Below are 24,371 nucleotides of genomic sequence, written 5' to 3'. Positions count from 1 at the left end.
GACAAAAATGCAACATTCCTTTTTAGTCATATATAAAAGGATAAGAAAAGTTTTCCTCCCAGCCCTCAAGCAATCTTGTGTACAAACATCATTGAAATCAGCAGGTGTATGTTCCAAGAGAAGACTGTGTCTCTTGGACTCTTTTGAGTAGTTTTCCCCTTCTGGAAAAACATAAAAAGAGAGAACAGCAGAAGATACAAAGTAAGGATCAAACCCACGCACAACCAGTGTCCAACTTCTTCAGAGGCATTTTTCACGTAGGTTCTAAGTCTGAGGATGAAAGTACAGGCTGTTCTCTCCGATCAACACAAGTCTCTAACCTCTGTCTTTGCTGATGCGCATTGCTCACCTGAATTAAGGAGGCAATGTTAGCACTCAGGATGGCTCTGAAGGAGAGACGAGGGCGTCTCTAGTCCAAGGTTAATGATGAGCTCAGGTGTATACAAGTCTTAGAGAAACACAAATCCTAGAGATTACCTAGCCCAACAGTGTCATCTTAAAGATGAAGGACCAATTATCAGAGAAGAGCAGTGACTTTCCTAAAGCCACAGGATAAATCAGTGGCAGATTTGAGACACAAACTCAAAGCTTGTGTTCCTGAGTACCACTGTCATTCCAAGAACCACCTGCTTCCCTGGAGCATAAATATCATATCTCACCACCATAGATTGGACATACAAGTGGATATCACAGGAGTTAAGATATGTTATAGGCTTCAGTGGACAACCATCAAACAATGGTATTGCAATAATATAGAGTAGTAATATTAGAACAATATAATATACTCTAACAGTAATATAATACACTCTAATTACAATAATATGCCCTAATAAGTGAGTATAATCCTGTAGTAATGTTATACTGTTTCTCAATTTTGGAAAAACTTTTGATCGATAAAGGCATCATCTTGCTTGACTCCATAGACTGGGGAGGGGTGATGGTATTCTAAGAACAAAACACCCTTCAGAGATAGGCATTCCTCACCAAATTCTTTATGTAGTACCTAACATCCAGCATGTGCTCAACTTTGAAATTACTGTCAAGGATGAAACGTTCCCTAAGACCTTATGGTCTTGTGGGAGAACATATATAAGAGCGTACATTGGTATGTGAAGTGATTTGTGATTATAGAAGTCAATATAATGGTTTTGAGTGTTGTACTCAAAGTTTGGATGTGGAGGGTGTACTATGTTTTGTGTGGTCAGTGGTGCCATCCTTTGGGGTAAGGACTAGAGGAGGGAGGCAAGGATGCACTGATGGGAACAGAGGAGGAAGGTAATAGCAGTGGCAGCAAAGGTGGTGGTGGTGGTAGAGGAGGATAAGGAGGAAGGTGATGATTTCAATTTGGGATATGCTATGTTCAAGCAGCCCAAGAGACCTCTAAGTAACAGGGATTCTGTAAGGTGAACCAGCTCAGGCTCGCTTCTTATGGGATTTCCTCTCTGCCAGTACTCTAGCTCACAGCTCCTCTGTTCTACCATTTGCATCCTGCATTTAAAGAATGCATTGACATTATAATCCACAGATGTCTCTTCTTTGTCTTTGAAAATAACATTTTTTTTTTACCATTAATTTGATGGAGTCTATGGAGGTAAAATATACATGTCTGCAGATAATCCAACATCTTTAACCAGGAGTTTCAAAAGTCAATATCTGAGCAGTAAGACAAGAGGGAAAAGAGGAAGGAAGGAGCCAGATGAGGAAGAAGAAAAGGAGGCAATGGCGGAAAGGGAGAACTGAAGAGAAACTCTAGGATGTAGCTGTAGAACTAGGAGGCAGTGGCAATGGAACAGCGTCGTGCCACTTCATTATTGCTCATTGCAATGTGGTGAGAATTTGTCAGCCCCGAATCAGTGGGAGCCTTTCAACATGCAGAGTAAGTGACTACTACAGTGCCAAGCTCCCCCATGACTCAATCAGCTCAGAACTTGTCTGTTTGATAAAGGACATGGAGCTATCACTGAATGGGTTGACCAGTTCACCAAAGCTACCTACTCAATCTTGTTATTTTTCCTACTAAAAAGAACGGCTCTTAAATTATGTAGATGATTCATAATGTCTTGGATGTGTAGGTGGCACTGCCTTTCACCAGAAATAGACCAACTCAACCAAGTTCTTTGGTATCATATAGGTTAAATCTCTCCATGGAATAAAATTGCTCCCTTTATTTCTTCTATCCTCCTACCTTCCTTTCTTTATCCATTCATCACTCATTCATCCGCTCATTCAACAACACAGAATTATTAGATATCTACAGTATGCCAGCTCCTGGGCCAGGCTCCGTAACTAGGGTTTGGTTCATAATCAGGAGGCTGGGTGGTGGGGCTGGCTTCAGGCAACACCAGGAGAGGTGTTAAAATAAGGCAACCCAGCAGGGGATTGGAAGTCACAAAGGAAGGGAATTCCAAGATCAAATCCAAATTTGGCAAGAGAAGATGCAGAAAAAAAAGTAAGGATCATAAAAAGCAGAAAATGCCATGAGCAGGATGTAATATACTCACGGCCTAGAACCCAGGCCTCGAATGATGGGAAAGGCCTGCCTCCTCTTGAAGAAGGGGAGGAGGTAGATGAGGGAAAGGAACCATGCATGGTTGTTAAGATTTTGAAGAAACACCATCTCATGAAAAGGAAACATACATTTCAAGATTTCTTAAATAGTAAGTCGAAAGCCACTGAGTCCCTCCTTCTCCAATTAGCTTGATTCTCTATCCCAGCCAAGAAATCCCTCTTATTAAAACTAAAGTTCTTTTGTTTAAGATTTCCTGTCTCTTTGGTCTCTTTAGCATTTTAAAGGTTGTTTGCCTCCTTGTTACCTGTTTGACTTCCCCTTCATCACCTTGGCATCTGATTAATTGTTACTATTTTCATTAAGGAGACTCATGTTGATTCTTCTTGCTCTGTGTCTCTCACACATATCCCTTAATTATTCTTTTCCGTGGGAATATTCCTTGGCAATATTGCTTTCCATTCCCATTACCACCATGCTGAGGCTCTCATCAACTCAAGCGGAGAGGATTCCAATTGTCTCCCTGTCTCCCTGCTTCTCACTTCCAATTCCTTCTCTACCTGTTGAGAAACTAATTCTCTAAAAGCTCCATGTTATTTGTATTCCTCGACTCAAATTTCTTGCAAATGAAACAAAAAAAATAACAAAATTCTCATTACTTAAATAATAAAGTACACATCCATATACATATCCACATCCACACACACCAATGTTGTCTTCAAGCCTCCTTTGTGCCTTATCCATGTTTGCTCACCTTCATGTACAGAGAATCGTCTCTTCTCAGCCTCTGTTTACAAACCTGAGCTACCAAATATATATGAATGAAGCCCGTAAAGACACTTTATTTTCTCAATATTTTCCAGGTATTCTTATTTCCTCTGCCTTGAACTCCATCTCATACTCCCTCTGTTAGACACTGTACTAAAGCAGAAGGAAGGGATACTTATGGGGAGTCCCTGGCTCTGTGACACTGGACAAGTCACAGACTCTCTCTGGGGCACAATTTCCTTTTCTATAAATTTGGCCAAGGAGATTGGACCCATGGATCACTAAAGATCCTTCTCCAAAGTGGATCTTTTCCAAAGTGAAGTCCACATTGGTCTCCCTCACCTCTCCTTCCCAACGTGACTCTGTCCTTGATAGAGACTGTCACACCATGGCTTAGAGAATGAGGGTAGCAGGACTCAGGGTACAACACATCCAGAGCTGCATCTGTGCCATAAGCATGAGAGCTGTGGCTGACAGATCCATAAATGGCTCTTCTATTTCAGAAGGCAATGATACAAATTAGAATGTCTGCCTTAGTTACCTCTGTCCAACAAAAGTGTATGTGGGCACCAGACTTCCCCAGAACTTACATGCCACACCAGAACATGAGTCTGCAGGCGGGTTAATGTGCTGGCAGAGTGCGACCCAAGCCCCAGCCTGGAGACAAAAAGAGTCAATGTATGGATAACTCTCAGATATATAAGATATTCAGGGGCGTTTACATGTTCTGAGTATCTCATATACATCATGGCACTTGACCTTCACAAGAAGTAAATGAGGAAAGCAAGTGAGCAAACATATTGTGTGCCAGGCCCTGTTGAGGTTGTATAAGATATACCGGTGGACAAGCTTAAGATCCTTTCCTTCGTGGAGCTAACATCCTAGCAGAGCAGAATCTATTGCACTGAAATGAATAGGAAAATCCTAAAAAGAGGAGTTAACAACCGTCGCACAATTATGGGATAAGTACACCGGCAAAAGTTTGATAGTGAACGGTAGCAACTACCATTTATTATTCAACAAATATTTACTGAGTGCTTACTATATGCCAAGTTCTGTGCTAAATGCTTTACATATGTTGTTTTATTTAATCGTTGTGCTAACCCTGCAAAGCAGATATTATTATCTCCATTTTTCAAATGAGGAAATTAAGACTCAAAGAGTTTAAGGAAACTTCCCAATTTCCCCTAGCTGGCTTGCATTGGAGCAGAGGGGAGACAATGGTTAGTCCTGTTTGCAGGAGCAGGGGAAAGCTGCAGAGGTTTGGCGGGGGGGGGATGTTGAGCAGGGTCTTAAAACTGAGTACATGTTCACCAAGCCACACAAAAAAAGGGGGGGTTTAGATGGGCCAGAGTGAGAAGGGTTGTAGAAGCTAGAACTTCCTGGAATTTGTTATAGAACAAAATAGGAAATATCTATACACCATACTGGGACAAGTAGACAAGGCTGCAGTCTTGAAGAATCCTCTAAGACTCCCCTGCCCCAAGCCTGTCCTATAACCCCCAAATACTTGCACTTCCTACACCCCACTGGGTGACACAGCACAAGGGCTGTGAAGGTCTTGCAGTAAGCAGCAGGGAGTCCTTGAAGGATTTTAAGCTCAGAATGGCACAGTGGGGACTGGGTTGGAGAGGAAGGAAGTCAGAGGCAAGGCATCCAGTTAAGACTATAACAGGAGGGTAAGCTGTAAGCTGTAGACTAGGAGGGCCCAAACCAAGGTAGTTGCCCTGAGAATGGATCACAGACCATGGGCTTGAGAATGATTGAGGAGGGCAGCACCAGACAGCCTCTGGTGATCGATGGAATGTGGTAGGACTGATGGCTTAGTTGAGGATAACTCCAAGATTTCTAGGTTGAAAAGGGACTTAGAATTCAAGACTGAAATGTCACTTCCCATGAGTAAAATTCCGGTTCCAAATTTAAAAGGATATAACGTCAATACTTTACAAAGCAGTGCAGACATCTCACATTTCTCTGTATCAATCAATGAGTGAATATGCAAACGGGAAACACAAACATAGACATGCACACATGCACTAGCATGCGCACGCGTGCACACACACACACACACACACACACACACACACGACCCTCCAAAGGGAAGTCTGCATTCAAAAAGTTAGTATATGAGCTGCATCCGTGGAGATACTCTGATTTCTGACACTCCTCGGTAAGCTGGGATTCTGCTATTCCTATTCCTGTCACCTCTTGCACAAGACTTCCAAGTCCTACGGAACAAAACCCTGCAATGTTTCTGATGGAGACATGAACGTTAGAACTGTTTTCTCAAATCGAATTCTATTTCTCCTTTATTGTTTCTTCCTCCGGGGGGGGAAATGTGGTAAAAACTGGTCTTGTCATTGTGTTTCGTGGAAGACACAGAAAAGAGATAGAAACATTTAAATACCACAAAACTCCCTTTTATAGAACAACTAAACACCCACAACACAGCCCAACTGGCAGGAACGTAATCAATTTGGAATGGTAAGCCACGTGCCGATCCCTGTCTGGCTATCAAGCAAATGACAACAAGGAAGCTTCTGTTCGAGGTGACAGCTGAAACAATGGACCAGAGAGAGTGAAAACCTTGGTTAGCCATACTCTCTCTCCTACAGACATCAGTCATTTTTCTGAATAGCCAGCATTTCCAGGAGTTAAGGATTTATTTTCTCCTTTAAGAACCACAAGTTTTTTTTTTTTTTAATGGAACACTTTGGCTAAAACTCCTTCTGAAATATATGCCAGCCTTTCCTGTATTCTTATACAAATTATACAAAACAAAATGTGATCGTGGTGATGTGAGGCTATCCTTTTAAGTTCCAACTATTATTTTGGGCTAAAAGACTCAGGACTATTTGAGATGTGGGAAGTTTGCCCAATGTTAAATGGCATCATTTTTTTTTTTTTTAGTCCTTTGATCTGTTTTTATAGTTGTTTCTGTCTGTTCCTTTGTTGTCAGGCTTTGGCTATACATTCAAGCTATTTGTACTCTTGAATCTCAAGCCTCCTTGCTTCCTTTTAGAACACGCACTACTTTTATTCTGCTGAGAGCCCGAAAAACAATACCCAAGTATGTTACCAAGATCGTATGTACAGTAAGAGTAAGCAGACTCCATAAAGGACAAGGGCTTACTCATGCCTCAACCACGTGGTAGGACCTTCAGTGCCTAAAAGACTGTAGAATATAATGCCCGGGGGACGTAGGGTGCCAGGAAGAGACAGGATTTGACTTCAGCAAAACCTGACTTTGACCTTCAGTAATTCACATTCACTTGCTCTTTCTCAGCTTCATATTCCTCCCTGGCACAAATAGAAATAATAATATCTCTCTACTTCACTCAGATTACTGTGGGGATTAAATGAGATAATGCATGCAACGTTCCCAGGCCTACCTCATTATTAGCCTCAATCAATTAAGGCTACTATTATTATTACGGATTTTGTGACATGCATTGTGACTGCTCAGACTGCTCAAATGTATTCTTCCTTATCTCCCTGCACTGCCTCTAACCTAGAAATTAGAGTTTTATGGGTGTTAAGACCCAGCAGAATTCCAACCATGGTTAAAGATGAAAGCATGCTTGTCATTGGGGGAAATGCTCAAGCCCTTCCCACTGTTCAGATCCAGCCAGGGTCAAATGCGTCAAACCAAGCTGTCCAGCCAGGAGTTTAATCACAAGTCAGAATAAGGTCATCCAGCAGAGACTGGGAACAGAGGATGGAGACACAGCAAGCAGAAAGGATGCAAGGGAAGCCACACGGCAGAGGCAATCCTCACACAAAGACCTCTCCTTTATTTGGGGACAGGTGAGCTTCTGAGATACTTTTTATTATGTGTCACTCTTTGGTCACAGGACATCTATCACTAAGTCATCACTGGGACTGAGACCAAGGTGGCAGTCCTGGAGGAGCCTGATAATGCAAGACAGGGAGACCCAGGATTCGGAAGCCATGGGGACAGATTGGGCAGGGTGCTCACTGTTGTGCGCCAGAGTAGGGAGGCAAGGTTGACTAAGAGGTCCAGGGTTCCACTGCCCCAAATCCAGTGCCCCAAATCCAGGGTTCCAGTGCCCCAAATCCACTTTCTAGAAAAAGAAAACTTTCTGTTTCTGACATGCCTTCTTTCCAAGCTTGGCTCTGGCAAGCTTACTTGGGTTGAGTTTGTCTGAAATCTACGTAAGTTTGCCCAAAGAACCTATTTGTTAGAAAACCCCGTCTCTCCTAGCTCCCCTCTGACCATTTTTCAAGGGCAAAGAGATGTTTTTCTAAAGAGGTGACCAGGTGGGTGTGCCCTTTGTGCTCCGATGTTGGCATTCAACACTATTTCATATCTAACTCAACACACTGGCATCCTTGGCCTCGTCTTTTTTTTTTTTTTTTCTTTTCCTTTTAATGACATCATTTTCCAGTGACATAGTGACCATCGTTTTTTTGGCCATTCTCCTTATTGTTGGGCGTATAAACTTTTCTTAGTTTTGTTTGTTTGTTTTCTCCTCTATCATGAAAATCCTCACTGTGAATACCTTAATACTTTTTCTTTGCTTTTGGGTTATTTCCTTAGGGAACACACCAGAGTGTGGGATTGCCCGATGAAAGGGTATGAACAACAGTTCATACCTGGTTCTTATTACACATCAAGCTTATGAACTTGCCTTTATAACTCCAAGCACTTTCAGAAAAGTGTTTTGAATCTAATGTTGTGTGTTAGTGCTGTAGGCTGCAGAGAAATATTAAGTAAGTTTAAACACTGTTGAGCTAAAGAAATATTGATTAGAAAGGAGAAGGCAAGGCTGAGGTCTGAAGGAAGGAAGGAAAGAAGGAGGGAAGGAAGGAAGGAGGGAGTGAGGAGAGAGGGAAGGAGACAGGCAGATAGGCTGAAAACCCTTAGTTTGTAAAGGTGAGTTCCTACTTTGTGGCCATGTGGTAGCTCTCAGCATGTAAGGTCATTTGGAAGTTGAGAGAGGAAATATTTTGTGTGGCCTTCTCAACCTTACTTTGCCCAGCGTGACCCTTATAGCCATGGATGCTTCCCTAAACCTTTCCCAATCACTAGGCTTGTATAGTTTGGGCTCTGCCCAGGATGGCATCACAGGAGCTAGGAAGAGCATAACTCCAGATGTACAGCAGAGAGTGAGAACCTAGCTTCTGTTTTCACTTCCTTCATCTCCCCAAAGATCTTTGCATTGTTGTCCACTTTGTTTTTCCTCCTTCTAAACTCCCAATTTTCTGCCTTTCGAATTATTACCAACACACTGGAGTCAGACCTGGGTTGGAACTCCGGCTCTACACGGTGTGACATGCGCTGTGTGACCCTAAGCAGGTGATTTCGCCTCTCTGAGCTTCATTTTCTTCATCTGGAAAATGAGGTTTAACCCAGTGCCTGATATCTAGCTCAGCGAATGGTTGCCTTATGTGACTATGGCTGTTTTTGTGGATTAAGCTATGCTTGAGCCAGCAACAGAGAGAATGGGATTGGAAAGAAAAGGTTTCTATGTCCCCATCTGTACAGTGGGAATAATATTACTCACCTGGGAGAGCTGTCATGAAGAACCATTACATGGTGTACATAAGGGGGCACCTGGGTGGCTTAGTGGGTTAAAACCTCTGCCTTCGGCTCAATGATCTCAGGGTCCTGGGATCGAGCCCCGTATCAGGCTTTCTGCTCAGCAGGGAGCCTGCTTTCCCCTCTCTCTCTGCCTCCCTCTCTGCCTCCTTGTGATCTCTGTCTGTCAAATAGATAGGGGGGAAAAAAAAGAGTATGTGGTAGGTACTCTGTGCTCTTTTCCTCTCCTCTCCTCCCCTCCCCTTCCCTTATCCTACCTCCCCTGTCCTGCCCTTCTCTTCCTGTCTTCTGTTTAGATAATCACACAGACCCACATGGCTGCCAAAGAATGTACTTAAATCGTTCCCTTTCTGCTCCTCTGGTGGGTGGACAGGCAAGATAAACTAGGAGTAGAGAAACCCGAGGTAGTGGTTTGGTCAGGTCATTTATAAGGGAAAGTGAGTAAACACACCGCTAGTGGCTGAGACAGGGGAAAGCCGTGGCTAGGAGGAAAAGCAGCCTGGACGGAGGCTTTTGACAAATCAACCTAGCCTTAAATCTGAGTCACTGCAGAAGGTCTGTCTACAAGACAGATTCAGAGCTGGTTACTTAGTGCTCCCGAAAGGAGAGGTGAGAGTCAGGGTAGGATTAAGTCATGGCCAAAAACAGTTAAGGAGATAGTCAAGGAATTGTGAATAATATGCCTAATTGTACCTGGGGTTTTATATTTCATTAAATCCTATTTTAACTGTGTGCCTTTCATAATATGAACGGATGGTAACTACTGGAGAAGGTTATTATGCTTAACAATTTTAATGAGAGTTTTGTTATGTGTATGGGAGGGGAAATTGGGTAGAAAAGTGTGCAAGGTTCCATTGCTCTGTTAACTTTATGGCCGGTGTTACAACCAAGGCTCAGTTATTCAAGCTTAAACCCAGAATAAGCCAATGATAGGTAGGCAAAGCTGGGGGGAGGAGACTGATGATTAAGGTGGTCTGAGCTTAGAAAGTAAGTGTCCCAAGTCAACAAGATGCCACTGGGAACACAAAAGCTCACCGCAGGAGGACATGGATGTGGACATCATGGGCATCACGGATCCGAGCATCCTTAACATGGGACTGTGCTAGCATGGCCTCTGGACTCAGATCCTATCTCCAAGATTCATCCCTGGGGACAGTCACAAAGTTCTCCGGGAGGTGGCGTGCGAATGCAAAAACAAATGGCAAAATTAAGTGGAAAACTGGGAAGGGGTATGGTGAGAACCCTCAGGCCAGTTGAGGGGAGATCCTCCTCTAGACCCTCTCAGTACCCTGTGCTCATCTTTGGCAAAGCATTTATCATGCTTTTAAAATGATCTATTTTTTTACCCATGTCATCCACTAGGCTGTAAGCTGAGGCAGGGGCCGATGTGAACAGATGTCACATTCCCAGTGCTAAAGACAGTGCCAGACATGCTCTGGGGACTCAATAAATATCTGTACAGTTCTCACTTCCAGCCAATGACAACCCACTTAATTAAGAGCTTATATACTCTGGAGCCCAAATTCTTAGGTTTCAGTCTAGCCACCATCTGGACAAGGTACTTATTCAATCTTCACCTTGGTTTCGTCTATGTAGAAGAGCTGTACTGGTGGTACGTATCTCATAGGAATGCTGTGAGGATTATGTGAGTTAGCACATGTTCACGGAGCACAGCGGCTGACACATGGTGCTCAATCAATGTCAGCTATCGAATATTGTCATCGTCACTATCCTCACCATCACCATCACCATTGTTGGCACACCACATTACCATCATCTTCACCAAGATCATCACCACCATCGTTATCACCAACACCACCTGATCATTGTCATCATCATCATCAGCATCATCATCTTCACCATCACCACCATCTCATCATCACCATCACTATGATCAATACCATCATTATCACCACCACCCTGATCATCACCAACACCACTACCATCATCACCAAAACCAACACCCATCATCATCACCAGCATCACCACCATCATCACCATCACTGTCATCATCATCATGATCTCCATCATCAGATCAACTTCCCAGTGAACAGGAGCAAGATGCTGGCCTCTGTACACCAATTTCTTCTCCAAGTTTAACTACATAGTCATTTTATTTTTTTTTATTTTTTTAGAAGATTTTATTTATTTATTTGACAGAGAGAAATCACAAGTAGGTGGAGAGGCAGGCAGAGAGAGAGAGAGAGAGAGAGGCAAGCAGGCCCCCTGCTGAGCAGAGAGCCCAATGCGGAACTCGATCCCAGGACCCTGAGATCATGACCCGAGCCGAAGGCAGCAGCTTAACCCACTGAGCTACCCAGGTGCCCCACTACATGGTCATTTTAGATCATGAGGCACTGTGGTTCTCTCTGTAGTATGTTTTATCCACTCTACATATGAGTCACAGAAACTTCTGAATCCCAAGCTGGCTTTGTCTGTCATCCAATGCATGTTTGGACCATCTTCCCAAAACCAACCAGAGCTGTGCGCTCAGGGCACTCAATGTGTGTGTGTGTGTGTGTGTGTGTGTGATAATTAGTCTAAGTAAATATGACCAAAAAACTAAACCCTATGCAAATATACCTTGTAATGCTTTCCAGAGGCAAATGGAAATATCTTTGCATTACTTACTGTTTGAGATGATCTTCACAAGAGCTTCTGTCTACCAGTGTATCTAGCAAAGAGTTAATGAAAAAAATCTGATAATAAAATGATAAGCTCTGTTTACCACCTTTTCAATAGGACCCTCTGTCCTTATTGGATGGGAGAGCAAGACAATGTGAAATGAGAAGTTGAAGAAAATAACAGAAGTTGGAATGAGGTGTCAGAGGAAGGCAACCATAAAATAACTGAAAATACAGGGGAAAAGTGTGAAGAACACGGACTACAATTACACAAGTAAATGGTATTCACAGAATGCAACCATTTGTGTAAGAAAAGGGGACATATGGAGGCTAAACGCACATAAGTATATTCACGAAGTACCACTAATAGATTATACAACAAATTGATGGCCTTAGTTGCCTCTGGAGAGGAAAAATGGGTGGCTGGGGGAGGGGAACGGGTAGAGGAACTTGCTTACTAGATAGACTCTTTATCCTTTTGTCCTTTTAGACCATGTGAATACTGATTTCAAAGTGGACTTCTAAAAAGATATTTCCTAGAGTGAGCAGAGAGGGAACTGGAAAACTTCCAACAGGAAGTTGGAATTTGGATTCTGGTTCTGCATTTTTCAGTACCAATCTGTATGATTTATAGCAAACCTCTCCGCTCTCCCCTCTTCCCTCTCAGCTTCCTCCCCTGAGAGAGAAGGGGTTAAATTAGATTCAATATCCAGCTCCCAGCTTTCAGGATTTGCCAGTCCATGTGGAGCACTGGGTTTTAGCAGAGTTCCCTCCAACCCTCCAGAGCATGAGCCTATCGGTCCACGAGCCTCTGGGCCTGTCCTTCTAGCCTCTGATCCTTCTCTGGTGGTTGTAGGCCCTCTTCTCCTGTAGCTTAGCGCTGGTGAAGGATGGGCAACTGAGAGTTTGAATTCCAGTAAAATGAGGGTGGCCAAAAGTGCAAGACAGACAGATAGATAGATAGATAGATAGATATCTGGTGAGTCTAAGAAAAAGCCCAGGAAAAGAGAGAACTAGGAGAAGTTAAATGTAATACAAGAAAGCTATGCATTGAGTGGGAAAAGCAGCGGGCATGCCAAAGCATGGGGAAAGGTAAAATGGACCAGCAACTCCAAAGCCAGCCCCGTGGTGGAGGGGAGGAGGGGGGAGAGGCAAAAGTGTGCAATGGACTAAGACCACCATGGAGAAGTCCTCCTTGCTCTTTTCACCAGTGCAGGAATCTCCATCATGACCACTGGGCATTTGCTCAGGTCCTGTGATATGGCAGCCAGGCCTATGATGGCCACCACAGAGGCCACCAGCAGCATGAACTAAGGAGGTATCAGATAGGACCACTAGGTTTCAGGCAGAGGTTGGGAGAAGAGAAAGGAGAGAGGGGGGGAAAAAAGGAGAAGAAAGAAGGGGAAAGGAGAAGGAGGCAGAGTGACAGAGAGGCAAGGTCAGTAGAGATGGAAAAACAAAGAGAAAAACATATTTGGGTGCACAAGTAAACCCACAAAAGCCCACCTGCCTGCTAAGATCAGTGAACTCTAGTACTGAAGGTCGTATTGACTCATTACCATGAGCAGCAGAGTCTAAGCTAAGGAACCAGGAACCCATCGTTAGGGACCCCTCTCTCCACCCACCACGTCCAGTACATCTGAGAGCTAAGAGGGCAAATAAGAACCCACAGCCATCAGAAAGACTAGGGCCAGGAAAGACCGAGTCCAGAGTAAAGGGCTTTGCAGGGCTCAGTGGTCACATTCTAAGGATGTTGACCTCTAAGATACCACTTCAAGGGCAGCAAGTACAGGAGAAACCATTGTAGGATCTGGTCACATTTCTCCTGAGAAGAAAAGACTTACCTTGAAGAATTTGCTAGGTAGGCAGACTGGTGGAACCCCATTCAGCATCGTTGTACTTCAGTTCTGTAAAGTATTTTGAATGGTTCCCATGTGCAGAAAAGATCAAACTTCGTTGAGCAGGTCTCTGGAGATAAACTAGGGGAAATGAGAGCAATGAACAAAATGACAGATTCCAAGTCGATGAAAGGAAGAAGCTTCCAACGCTGCCAGATGTTCCAGAATAGAACTGGTTCCCGGTGGACTGTTCCTGAAGGGGTGTGTAGGAGGGATTCCTGTAGCAGGAGGGAGCAGGGCTGGGTAGCCCCTCAGTCGCTTTCCGATGCCGAGCAGTAGGGACTAGGGGCAAACAGGAACATCGGGGGCCTCCCAGGAAGCCTGATCAAGTCATCAAGTGTCGGCCCCAAAAATTGGATCATAAAAACAGAAGATCACATTGGCTTAAATTGACCTCCCCCTCCCAACAAACTCATCTGATGCAAGGAAGAGCTTATGCTTAGCAGGGGTAGTCACATACCAGAAAGCGTGCTGGCCGACCAGGAAGGAGGCTTTGCTGTCACTGCACACAAACATCACACAGAAGAAAAGGCCAGAATGCCAGGTGTGGGGCAACAGATGTTTTAGAGATAAACAAGAAAAGGGCGATTTTCTTGAAAGCTTATTATTGGGAAAATCACAATGCTAAATTCTAATTTCTTGGTGGAGAGGTTATATGGGTCAGCTCAGGCACTGCCTCACAGATCTGTTTTTCTGGCCAAGTGAGGCTGCCAGATCGGGAAAACTAATTCTCATGTGCTGTCATTCAGCACAGCGCTGAGGGCAGACATGGTATGGGAAAGGGTTTGAGAGCACGGCTGCTGGAGCCACGGCCTGGTTCAAGGGCTGTGTGGCTTAAGGTGAGTAGTTCAACCTCTCTGGATTCTCCTTCATCAAAGTAGAGAAAATAATGATATTTACCTCATATAATTATTTTGAGCATTAAGTACTTATAACACTTGTTTTTAGTGTAAATAACTTAGAACAGGCCCTAGTGCTTAGAAAGTCGTATATTTATTTTATTTTGTGATTATTATTACTTATCATTATACTTTCGCAAGAAGCATGGTGGAAAGAGAAAATCTTGGACTTTGGAATGAGTTAGAGTTGAGTTTAATTCCTGCTCTCTGAGCTCTTGGTTCACAAATGTAAAAAGAGGACCAAAAATTCCTCCCTTGCAGGGCTGGAGTGAGGAATTAAATACGTTTGCATGCCCAGTTCAATGCATGACATACAGAAATATTCAAGAAATCCTAGTTCCTTTCACCTCCTTCTGTCTCAGTGTGCTTCCTTGTCAGGAAGGTTCCTAGCTTCCTTGTGCTAGGTACTGCGCTAAGAGGTAGGGACACAGCTGTGAATGAGGTGTAGTCCCTGTCCTCGAAGGGGTCATGTCCAGAAGGAAAGTCTGGATACACACAGTGACAAGGTACTACAGCAAGGGCCATGACGGGTCCAGTTTCCTGGCAGGTGATGCTTAAGTTGGGGCTTTAAAAAAGAACAGACTTTGCCGAACTGGTGGAAGTACTGGTCCGGGACATCATGGGGGTAGGGAACTCACTACATACATGTGCCACAGAGAGAGTCATCGATCCTGGTGGAGGGTCACTAGCCATCCCTGTGTCTACCTCTGGATTTCTGTGCCAAGACCCCAGGAGCCTCTGCAGGATACCCCGCCTCTCTCTGGGAAAGCAACCCATCTGGAGAATTATCAGGAAAACCAAAGGCACAGAAGACACTCAGGCAACCCAAATCAGCAGGTGTACATTTCAAGAGGGAAACTGCCAGAAAAGAAACAGCCCCCAGCAGCTGAACAGATCAGAAACATAGAATGCCCTAAAGGTTTCTGTAAGACAGAGCTCCTTGCCAGCCCAGAGTCAGGACTCTGGAAGACATTATATGCTTGCCCTGGCCCCTTCTTTCGCAACTGCGCTGAGCTCAAAAGGTCATCTCACTTTAGCTAGTATGTGTGGCACAGTGGCAACACACAAGACCACTAGGACTAGGCTGGGAGCACCAGGGGATGAGCCTCTGGTAAAAGCCCCACAAAACTGGCAGATTCAGAGCCTTCCCCCCAAAGCCAGCAACAGACAGCTCCAAGGACCCGCTGTGCACCACTTACTGCCAGGCAGCTGCGGGAGCAGGATTCCAGCCCTGCCCTCCAGGCGGCTGGCCCAAAGAGATGAGGCCATGGGCTGCAGTAGAAAGAGCCAGGGCTTTAGGGACTGGGGTGCCGAATCCCAATCCGTTACTTGCAGGCTGTATGACCTTGGGCATGTACTTGGCCTCTCTAGTCTCACCTGTGAAGTGGAGTTAGCAATACACTATGAGTATGTTTCATCCAGCCTTCAAAATACACAAAAGTGGAATATTACAAAGGTTAAATAAAAATGTCCCAAAGTGCCCACGGGTTAGCGGGAGCCCCTATGCCTGCCCAGGAGGGAAGGGTGACATCATCAGCCCTCAAACTGTAGGATCCCAGGGGTGAGAATGCAGAGATGAAGACTCCTGTCCTGGGAAGTCACAATCCTCCCTCCTTCCCTTCCAGGAGAGCTGTGCTGGCTGCCCGCTCCAGGGCTGAGGGGCAGATCCTTCCAACCCAGTGGTGGGGGCACACAGCTGGGAAGCTCCTAAGAGGCAGAGGTCACCCCGCCCAGCACCTCAACACACATACTACATACCACACACTCAGACACACACGCAAAACACACTAACCAACACACCACATCCAGGAACCCTACTGTTTTGGCACATCAACACACCCATTCATACCCACCACCAAGTGCACACACATGCGCCCACACAGAACACACACACCAGCCCAGGCACCCTATCCTACACACATCACACCCCCTCGGGTAGCCACAGTCCGTCATCTGCAAATAAGCTCACATGCGCAAGATACACAGAAATACCCGTTCACACATACACACGCACAGCCTACCCACACTCAGGGCGCGACACCCTCACACACTTGTTCACAGGCCCACACTACACAGAGGATGACTCTCCGTAGGGCCCATTTCCCAGCCTGGAGTGTTCTCGCACTTATCTACATAGGGCCCCACAACCGGTTGTACCCCACATTTCTCCCACAAGCCCGCACCCCCGGGGCACATCTGTGCAGCGCCTCCCCCACCCGGCAGCCGGCTCCAGCAAGAGGCTTCCCGCTCGGTGTGTAGCGGCCACAGTGGCCAGGAATTAAAATGCAGCGAGGAGGAGCCGGGCGCGTCAGCACCGCGTCTCCAGGAGCGCACAGCGCCCGCCGCCGCCGCCCCGCCCGCCCGGAGCCGTGGGGCCAGCGAGCTGAGGAGCAGGTGCTCTAAGCCCAGCCGCGCCAGCGTCGCGCGGCCGCTGCCCAAGTTCGCCCGGGGCCCGAGGAGGGCCGGGCAACCGGGAGAGGAGCGCAGCCGCCCTCGCCGCCGCCGCCGCGGGCTTGGAGTCTTGAGAGAAGGACGCGCGGAGCAGCGAGTTCAGGTCACCCCGCCGAGAGAGGTGCAGCCGGGGCTCCGCAGTCCCCAGCTCCTGGCGCCGCCGGGGCAGGGAGAAGAACAGGCAGGGGGACAGCGAAGCCAACCTTTTCTGGAGACGCGAGGCTCCCCGGAGAGTCGAGGGGAGAAGCGACACTTTCCTCTGGCCGGAAGCCCGGAAGGGGCCCAGCAGCGAGCAGCCTCCCGCAGGACTCCCCGAGAAACCCCAAGCCCCGGGCGAGAGCGGGCGCGTCGTACGCAGGGCTCGGGCGCGGGACTTAGGGGAGCCTTCGAGGGTGTCGGCCAAGCGCAGCCCGCGGAGCAGTGAGCGATCTCGCAGGGAAGGGGACGAGCGCAGCGGCCGGCTGAGCGACCCCTCGCCCCTGTACACACCCACCCCACCCGCGGCGCCTGAGCCGCGGTGCGCCTCTGGGGGCGCTCGTTCCCTGGCGCCTTCTCTCCCGGGTCCCAGCACCGCTGGGCTACCGGCTGGGCTGGCGGGGCCCTTAGGGATGTCCAAAGCAGGCATGGTGGCCGAGTGGCTGCTCTCCCCGGACCAGCGTAAAAGCTGGGGTTAGGCGGAGCAGGGGGGACTCGGCGCAGGGTCCCCCGAGGTCCAAGACGAGGGGAGGCGGGCGCAGCGCCCGGGCACCGGAGAGGCGGCGCCCGGTGGGGCCCCTCTAGAGGTAGCGGCCGGGCCAGGCACTCTGCAGGAAGACTAGGGGCCCGGAGAGCCTGGGAGGCGCTCGGGAGAGGCCAGGGCCAGGGGCGGCGGGCCGAAGCAGCGCTCCGTCCCGGGCGGGCGCCCGCGGAGGCGGCGGCGGCGGCGCCGGGCGGGCATGCCGCGCCACCGGAGCTCCTTTCGGGCGCACGCTTTCCTGGCGCGGGCTGCGCGCGGCGGCTGCTGCTGCTGCTTCCACTGCTGCTGCGGACTCCCATGGCGGCTCCGCCCGGCCGGGGCTGCCGCCGCTGCCGCCAGCCGCGGGCTGAATGAATGAGCCGGAGCGGCGGAGCCCGGCTGCCCGCGGCCGCGCTCACCGGCCCGGGACGCTTCCGCATGGCCCGCGAGGAGCCGGCGCCGGCGGCGGTGGCGGCGGCCGGGCAGCCCGGGGGCGACCGGGGCGGCGAGCGCGAGCGGGCGCTGCAGGGGCCGGGGGTCGCCCGCAGGGGGCGGCCGTCGCTGAGCCGCGCTAAACTGCACGGGCTGCGGCACATGTGCGCCGGGCGCACGGCGGCGGGGGGCTCCTTCCAGCGGCGGGCGCTGTGGGTGCTGGCCTTTTGCACGTCCCTCGGCTTGCTGCTGTCCTGGTCCTCGAACCGCCTGCTCTACTGGCTCAGCTTCCCGTCGCACACGCGGGTGCACCGCGAGTGGAGTCGCCAGCTGCCCTTCCCCGCCGTCACCGTGTGCAACAACAACCCTCTGCGCTTCCCGCGCCTCTCCAAGGGGGACCTCTACTACGCCGGCCACTGGCTCGGGCTACTGCTGCCCAACCGCACCGCACGCCCGCTCGTCAGCGAGCTGCTGCGGGGCGACGAGCCGCGCCGCCAGTGGTTCCGCAAGCTGGCGGACTTCCGCCTCTTCCTGCCGCCGCGCCACTTCGAGGGCATCAGCGCCGCCTTCATGGACCGCCTGGGCCACCAGCTCGAGGACATGCTGCTCTCCTGCAAGTACCGCGGCGAGCTCTGCGGCCCGCACAACTTCTCCTCCGTGAGTTGCCCTCCGCGCGACCCCGCTCCCCCGGGCTTCCCCGCGCGCTCCAGAGTCTGTAGGCCTTTCCGCCCTCCTCCCCCAGGGTAGGACACCAGGCCGTTGGCGGTGAGGTGACATCATTCCAGGACGCCAAGGCGGAACCCACTCTTCGGTACCCTGAGCCTTGTCCTCCAGGTCGTGGGAAGTTGGACACAACTGTAGGGGGAGTGACCTTGCTCATTTGTCCCGGCTTCTCTCCTTCCGGTGTCAGTCCCCAGACCCTCAGCTCTTGTCTTCAAGGTCCCCTCTGTGAATGCTAGCCCTTTGTCCCAGACCTCACCCCTGGTCCACAGGGGTGGACCGGGCAATTGCCCGGTGTCTGGGGTGAAGGGATGGGACAAGAGGGAAGCACGCCTTACTGGTGGGTTTGTTGTTTGGGGGAAAATCAACAAGAAGCTCTTCAAAACGGGGCCATCAGCAAAATCGCGCTGCTCTAAGCAGCTTCTGCCCAAGTTCCAAAACACTTGGAATCTAGGAGGACTTGGGAGGAAACGCCCAGAATATGAACTGACACTGAACTGTAGCTGCTTAGGTGGAGAACTCAGCAGCCCCTTCTGCTGTTTTTTTAAAATAAAGCTCTGTCTTAAGCATTTTAAGCATCTGATAATGCTTAAGCATCTTAAGCATTGAGAGCGGTGGGCATCTGTGGGGTCCTTGACCCCTGGAGGTGAGTGTGTGTCCTGGGCTACAGGAGCCATCTCCCTGCCTTGGGGAAAACAGCCTCGGAGAGATATTGATTCGAACACCCGGGGCCAGGAGAAGCTGTGCTTGGGGTTTGTAAACCATTTGCTGTGCTGGTTCCCCCATGCTGTGGGTCTAGATAATGCAGCTGTCAGACAGAAGGTATCTGCCTTGCACGGTCTGCCTTGGAGGAGTTCTTGTGCCAAGACCCAGCGTGGCACAAGCCTGTCCAGTCATTCATGTGTAAACGCGCCTTAGGTGGGTTTGGGTTTTTCCACTAATGTGGGAAAGGTGGGCTGCGTGTTTATTTGTCATGCTCTGATGGTGATTTTACCAGCCCTTTTGCCTCCCTCCTGACAGTCTTGTATCTGCCCAGGTTCTTCCTGTTGTGGTAAAGGGATGCCACTGTTCCAACAGGTGGTGGCTCAGATGCCTGTCAGGCCAGGCCTCTGATTGGCTAATTGGGCTCGTCCTTGTCTAGGATGGTGATTCTGGCTTCGGTCTTGCTCTCTTTGCATTGCTTTAGGGAGAACAGCCCTGACTTATCCATTCCCTAAACACCCCTTAATTTCTGGGCTTTTCAGCCTGCCTTGGAGGAATCCCTAGCCTACTGGTTCCCCTGCCTGCTTTAGCAAGCGGAGGCTGGTAACGCGTGCTTCCAAGTGACCTCCTTTCAGTCGTCAAGCACAATGGTGACTTCTACAAAGATGAGGGAATGAGATGAGCAATGCCTTGTTTATGTTTGGCTGACCACAACCTAGCAGCCTCTAAAGTTAGACTACTAAGTTCAATGTTATATTCAACCATCAGCAACCCCTGGCTTCAGCTTCAAGTTGTGTAACCGGTCTCACCAAATAGAATCATGCATGATGGCTCTACACGTGTGCAGAATTAAATCCCAACAGCCAGTGTTCACTTTTGACATTCCCACAACCCTGCATTAGCAAGGAGTTTTCTTCCCATTTTACAGATGAGGAAAATGAGGCTCCATGATGCTCCAAAGCTCAGAGCCAGTAAGTTGAAGTTCAACTTTGCAAACCATCAGATGCGTTACATGGAAGCCACACATAGCCTTTCTCTCTGAGCCGGGGCTTCTCTTCTATTAGAAGACCCCCTAAATAGGACTCTTGCCCTCCCCCACCCTACCAGCTCCCACCCCTTCTCTGAGCATGGCTGGGAGAGTGGCAAGTGGAGCCCCCCTAGGGGGTGCAGGTAGTCATAGCCTTGACCGCATGCTACAGGGGTCTAACCCACCTCATACGGTACCTTCAGTCTCCCCAGCAGGGATGGCCATGAGTTGAAGCAACCAGGACCTTTCCCACGGGGGCACACCCTTCTCTCACTAGCCTGTACCCTGCCTACCTTCAGCTGAAGAGCTTGCAGGCACCGCCGCCCCTCACCCAAGGAAAACAAATATCTCTATTCCACAAGGATGTGTTTCTGGAGACTCAAGTGACCCCTGGTGGTTGGCTTTCTATCATGACCCTGCACTGGGACTTTCCAGCCCTTTAACCCTTCATGCTGTAGTTTTTTCCAAGGATCTCAGAATTACAGGCTGCAGCATCCTTTTCTCTGTGGAAGCCAGAAGCCAGGAGAGCGTCAAAAACAGAGCAGACCTTCAGGAGTATTTTTCCAGTAACTACAAGACCCTGGCTCAGACCTTTGTTGTCTTTGGTGGTGGGGACTCTAGGGTAGCAGGTAAAAGCAGGAAGGCTGAAGCTACAGGGATGGTTCAGATCCTGAGATTAACTGTGTGCCCTCCGGACAAGTGGCTTAGCCTCTCTGTTCTTTAGTTTCCTACTCCATCTAGTGGAGGTGACAAATATGTCATATTTGTTGTGCCTAGATGGATGGATGGATGGACGGATGGGCATATGCATATACATAAAGAGGGTGGGCTCTTAAGGCAATGCTGGCCCCCATCAAAATGTTGCCTTTAAATGATACTTGCCTCCTACCTGGTCCGTTGGCCTCCAGGACAGTGCTCCCTCCCCGCCCTCATCCACCCCCTGTACTACAGCCAGAGTACTCTTTCCAAAGTTCTACTGAAAGCATATCATCCCGCCTCTTAAACCCCTTAAAATCCCAGGCTGTCCTCAGGCTCGGCACCTGCACCTTGCCTTGCTTCTTGCCCCAGTCTCTCTGGTACCGCGTACCAAAAGCTCTGTGAACAGCTTACAACAGCTGGACCACCGCTCCCCAGTCCTCTCTGCCTTGCTCCCCGTAGTCCTCTGCTGCTGTAAGTGCTCCCTGCCTCCGCAACCCCACCCTGCACACACTGCTTCGCCTGCCTCAGGATACTACTCATTCTTTAGCAACCAGCCCTGGGGGCTCTGCTTGGAAGCTCATCCTGACTGCCTCACTCTCCACTTCCAATCACCAAGCAACTGATGCCTTCCTCCTTTCTACCCCTCTGCTGCCCCATTTAGGTGTCAGGCCTCACACCTACTGGTCTGTGTCTGTCCCTCCCTCCAGAGTAATGTCTGATTTCCCCAACCTCTCCAGCACCCGGCACAGAGGCTGACACATAAATGTTGAGGAAAGGTCTGGGCAATGAATCCCTTCACCAGGTGCCTCCAAGACTTATTCTTGTCTTGGAAGACCCTCACCAAGACACTTGGCTTAGTTTCTCTAGGGAACACCAGTGGAATGCATTTCCAATAAGGAAATGCCCAGGCGGTTCCTGGGCATTTATTCCTGTGTGGGTTAGAGGCGGGGAGTGCAGAGCAGCATACCAAGCATTCCCCAAAAGCCTGTGCTTCCCAAGCCCGAAGAGGACCAGTGCAACAGGTGAAGAATGGGGTCTCAGAGGAAGCCTTTGGGGCTATGTGCCAGCTGGCCGCCAAAGTCTCCTTCCACCTAGCTAGTCTCACGTCTGGAAATAAACTTGGCCAGGGAGAGAGGAGTATTGTGAAGAGGCGTGTCCGTTGGCTTTTATTCTCCGGTCCATTCGGGGTGGGTTTATTTGCAGCTCCTCTGTTTGTTACAGCTGTGAAAGGGTTAATCACTCAGGGGCAGGACAAAGCAGCTCCGGCTTTTCAATGCCCATGTTCTTTCTCTGGCCCTAGCAGAGGACCCCTGGCTCTGCTTTGCACACTCTGGCCCTCCTGGATTGTCCTGGGGGTGGAGGGAAGCAGCCTTCCCAGTAAGTGGCAGGACGCAGAACTGTGAGGCTGAGATAGCTGGAACCAGGGCCTCCAGAGAGGGAGGGAGGGGTTGGGGACAGGGGCTGACAGGGCGATCAGGGTCATCTTCAAGAACAAGGAGCAGCGACCCTCTCTGGGGGGAAGGCATGGTTCAGGGGAAGCATCAGCCAGACCTAGCGTGGGCTTCTGGCTCTGCCGCCTTCTAGCTGTGTGACTTGGGCCGATGCTTGACTCTCGTACCTCTGGTAATAGTGCCTGCCTCACCCTGCTGGGACGAACACATGTGGGCAGAGGCTGATTGTATGATTTGGATCAAAAGATTAGCACAGTCCTCATATCTGGGGGTAGCAATTATAAATTATTCTCAAGATATAATTATCATATCTTACCGTGACCACTTGAGTGGGGATAGGCTCATTTCCTGGTTCATCTACTCCATCAACCTGTGTCTGTTGAGTGTCAACACTATGTCAAGCTCTGTCCTAGCTGCCGGGGGCATAAAACAAAATAATTAATTATTAACATGAATATTAATTATGGTTAACGTATGAGACGTGTGAACAGATGCCTATACAGAGTGCCCGGGTGCATTGTGGGCTTAGAAGGGTCTCCAGGTGAGACTGGGAACCTCCGAAGGCTTCCTGGAGGAGGTGACATGTAAACTGAGTCGTGAAGGCTAACTAGGATTTCCAAGGTAGAGAAAAGAGGGAGAGGGGGACAGCATATATGAGTGTGAGTCCAGAGGTGTGAAACGATGAGGTTGAACACGGGCTTCTAGGCCCTGAGAGTGATTCGGGGTATCTGGAGGGAGGGGCCGGAGGCCTTGAGGAGGAGGAGAGCAGAAGTGTGATAACACGATGCTATGATGGATGCCTGGGGGTCAAACTACATTTTTAAACTTTGTAGTAAATCTCTGACTTCTTTCGCTTCTGGCTATTAGACCATGGAGGGTCCCCTCTGTGTCATCCGTGTCCCACCCCCATTCCTCACTCCATCAGGGCCATTCCTCCCTGAACCCTTCCCCTTTTCTTGCCCCCCTTTTGCTAGGGTCAACCTTGAGCCCAGATTTGGGTCTAGTCTATGTACCAAAAGCCAAGGAAAGAGCATTTGGTTTCATCACACTTTGTCACAGCAAGTGGGCTGACTGCTCTGAGCCAGCGACTGAAAACAAGAAATCATTTTAGCAACATATTGTTTAAAATCAGCAAATTCGGTTGAAACGGTGCTAGGCCAGGCAGTCCAGTAGTTGTGAGGATGGATGGCTTTAGGGAGGCAAGAAAGATACTTCTGCCTTTAGAGAAAGAGGAGTAAACGAGCTAATACATGTAAAGTGCTTAGAACAGTTTCTGGCACCAAGTAAAGGACTCAATAAATGTGAGCTATTTCCTTTATTATTACTTGCAGCGAGCGATCCGACTGAAGGACGAAGGCAAATAGCGTTGGGCAGCTGTGATACGCCAGGCCCAGGCTGGGCACACTGCATGCCATCTCCGTTCTTGCAATAACCCTAAAAGGTTGTGTGATCACTCACATTTTACAGATGGGCAATTACAGCTCAGGGAGGGACTTAATCTGCCCGGAGTCACAGAGCCAGCAGGTGGCAAACCTGGAATCTGAACCCAAGTCCTCAGGACCACAAAGGGGCATTCAGCCGGATGGAGAAGGAGCAGTGGGGGTGGGAGGTGGGGGTGTGCTTGGAAGACCCAGCCAACCTCTGCGCTGCCCTGACCAGCCGTGTGACTTTGGCCTCAGGATCTTCCTCTGTGAAAGGAGGGCATGTGCCAAATGACCAAAGGGACTTAGCTGAGAAGTTCTCCATCCAAGGGAGCAGTCAGGGGAAAATACGGCTTAACTACTGCAGATGGCCTGGGCTTTTCAGCCAACCGTCTCTTTTCTTTGCAGAGCTGAAACAGTGATTAAGAGGGAAATGTACAAGTTATTGAAGTGCTGGAGATAGGATGGCGATTAAACAGACATTTATACAAGGAA

At 49.0% G+C, this 24,371-nt stretch overlaps 1 protein-coding gene across 2 annotated transcripts in view; it reads left to right on the top strand.

The window, feature by feature from the left end:
- Positions 1-24,371, top strand: part of ASIC2 (acid sensing ion channel subunit 2) — a 969,864-nt gene that overhangs the window by 698,318 nt on the left and 247,175 nt on the right. The window contains exon 1 of one of the 2 annotated variants that reach the window (XM_044248398.1): positions 17,800-18,513. The exons of the other annotated variant lie outside the window; for it this stretch is intronic. Within the exon in view, the coding sequence (XP_044104333.1) occupies positions 17,800-18,513 (714 nt within the window). Of the gene's footprint in view, positions 1-17,799; positions 18,514-24,371 lie in introns of those variants that run through there. 2 annotated transcript variants of the gene reach the window in all.

Source organism: Neovison vison, chromosome 5 (genome assembly GCF_020171115.1).
Source record: "Neovison vison isolate M4711 chromosome 5, ASM_NN_V1, whole genome shotgun sequence".
In the NCBI taxonomy this organism is placed as follows: Eukaryota; Metazoa; Chordata; class Mammalia; order Carnivora; family Mustelidae; genus Neogale; species Neogale vison.
This window is presented reverse-complemented; position numbering and strand designations above follow the sequence as displayed.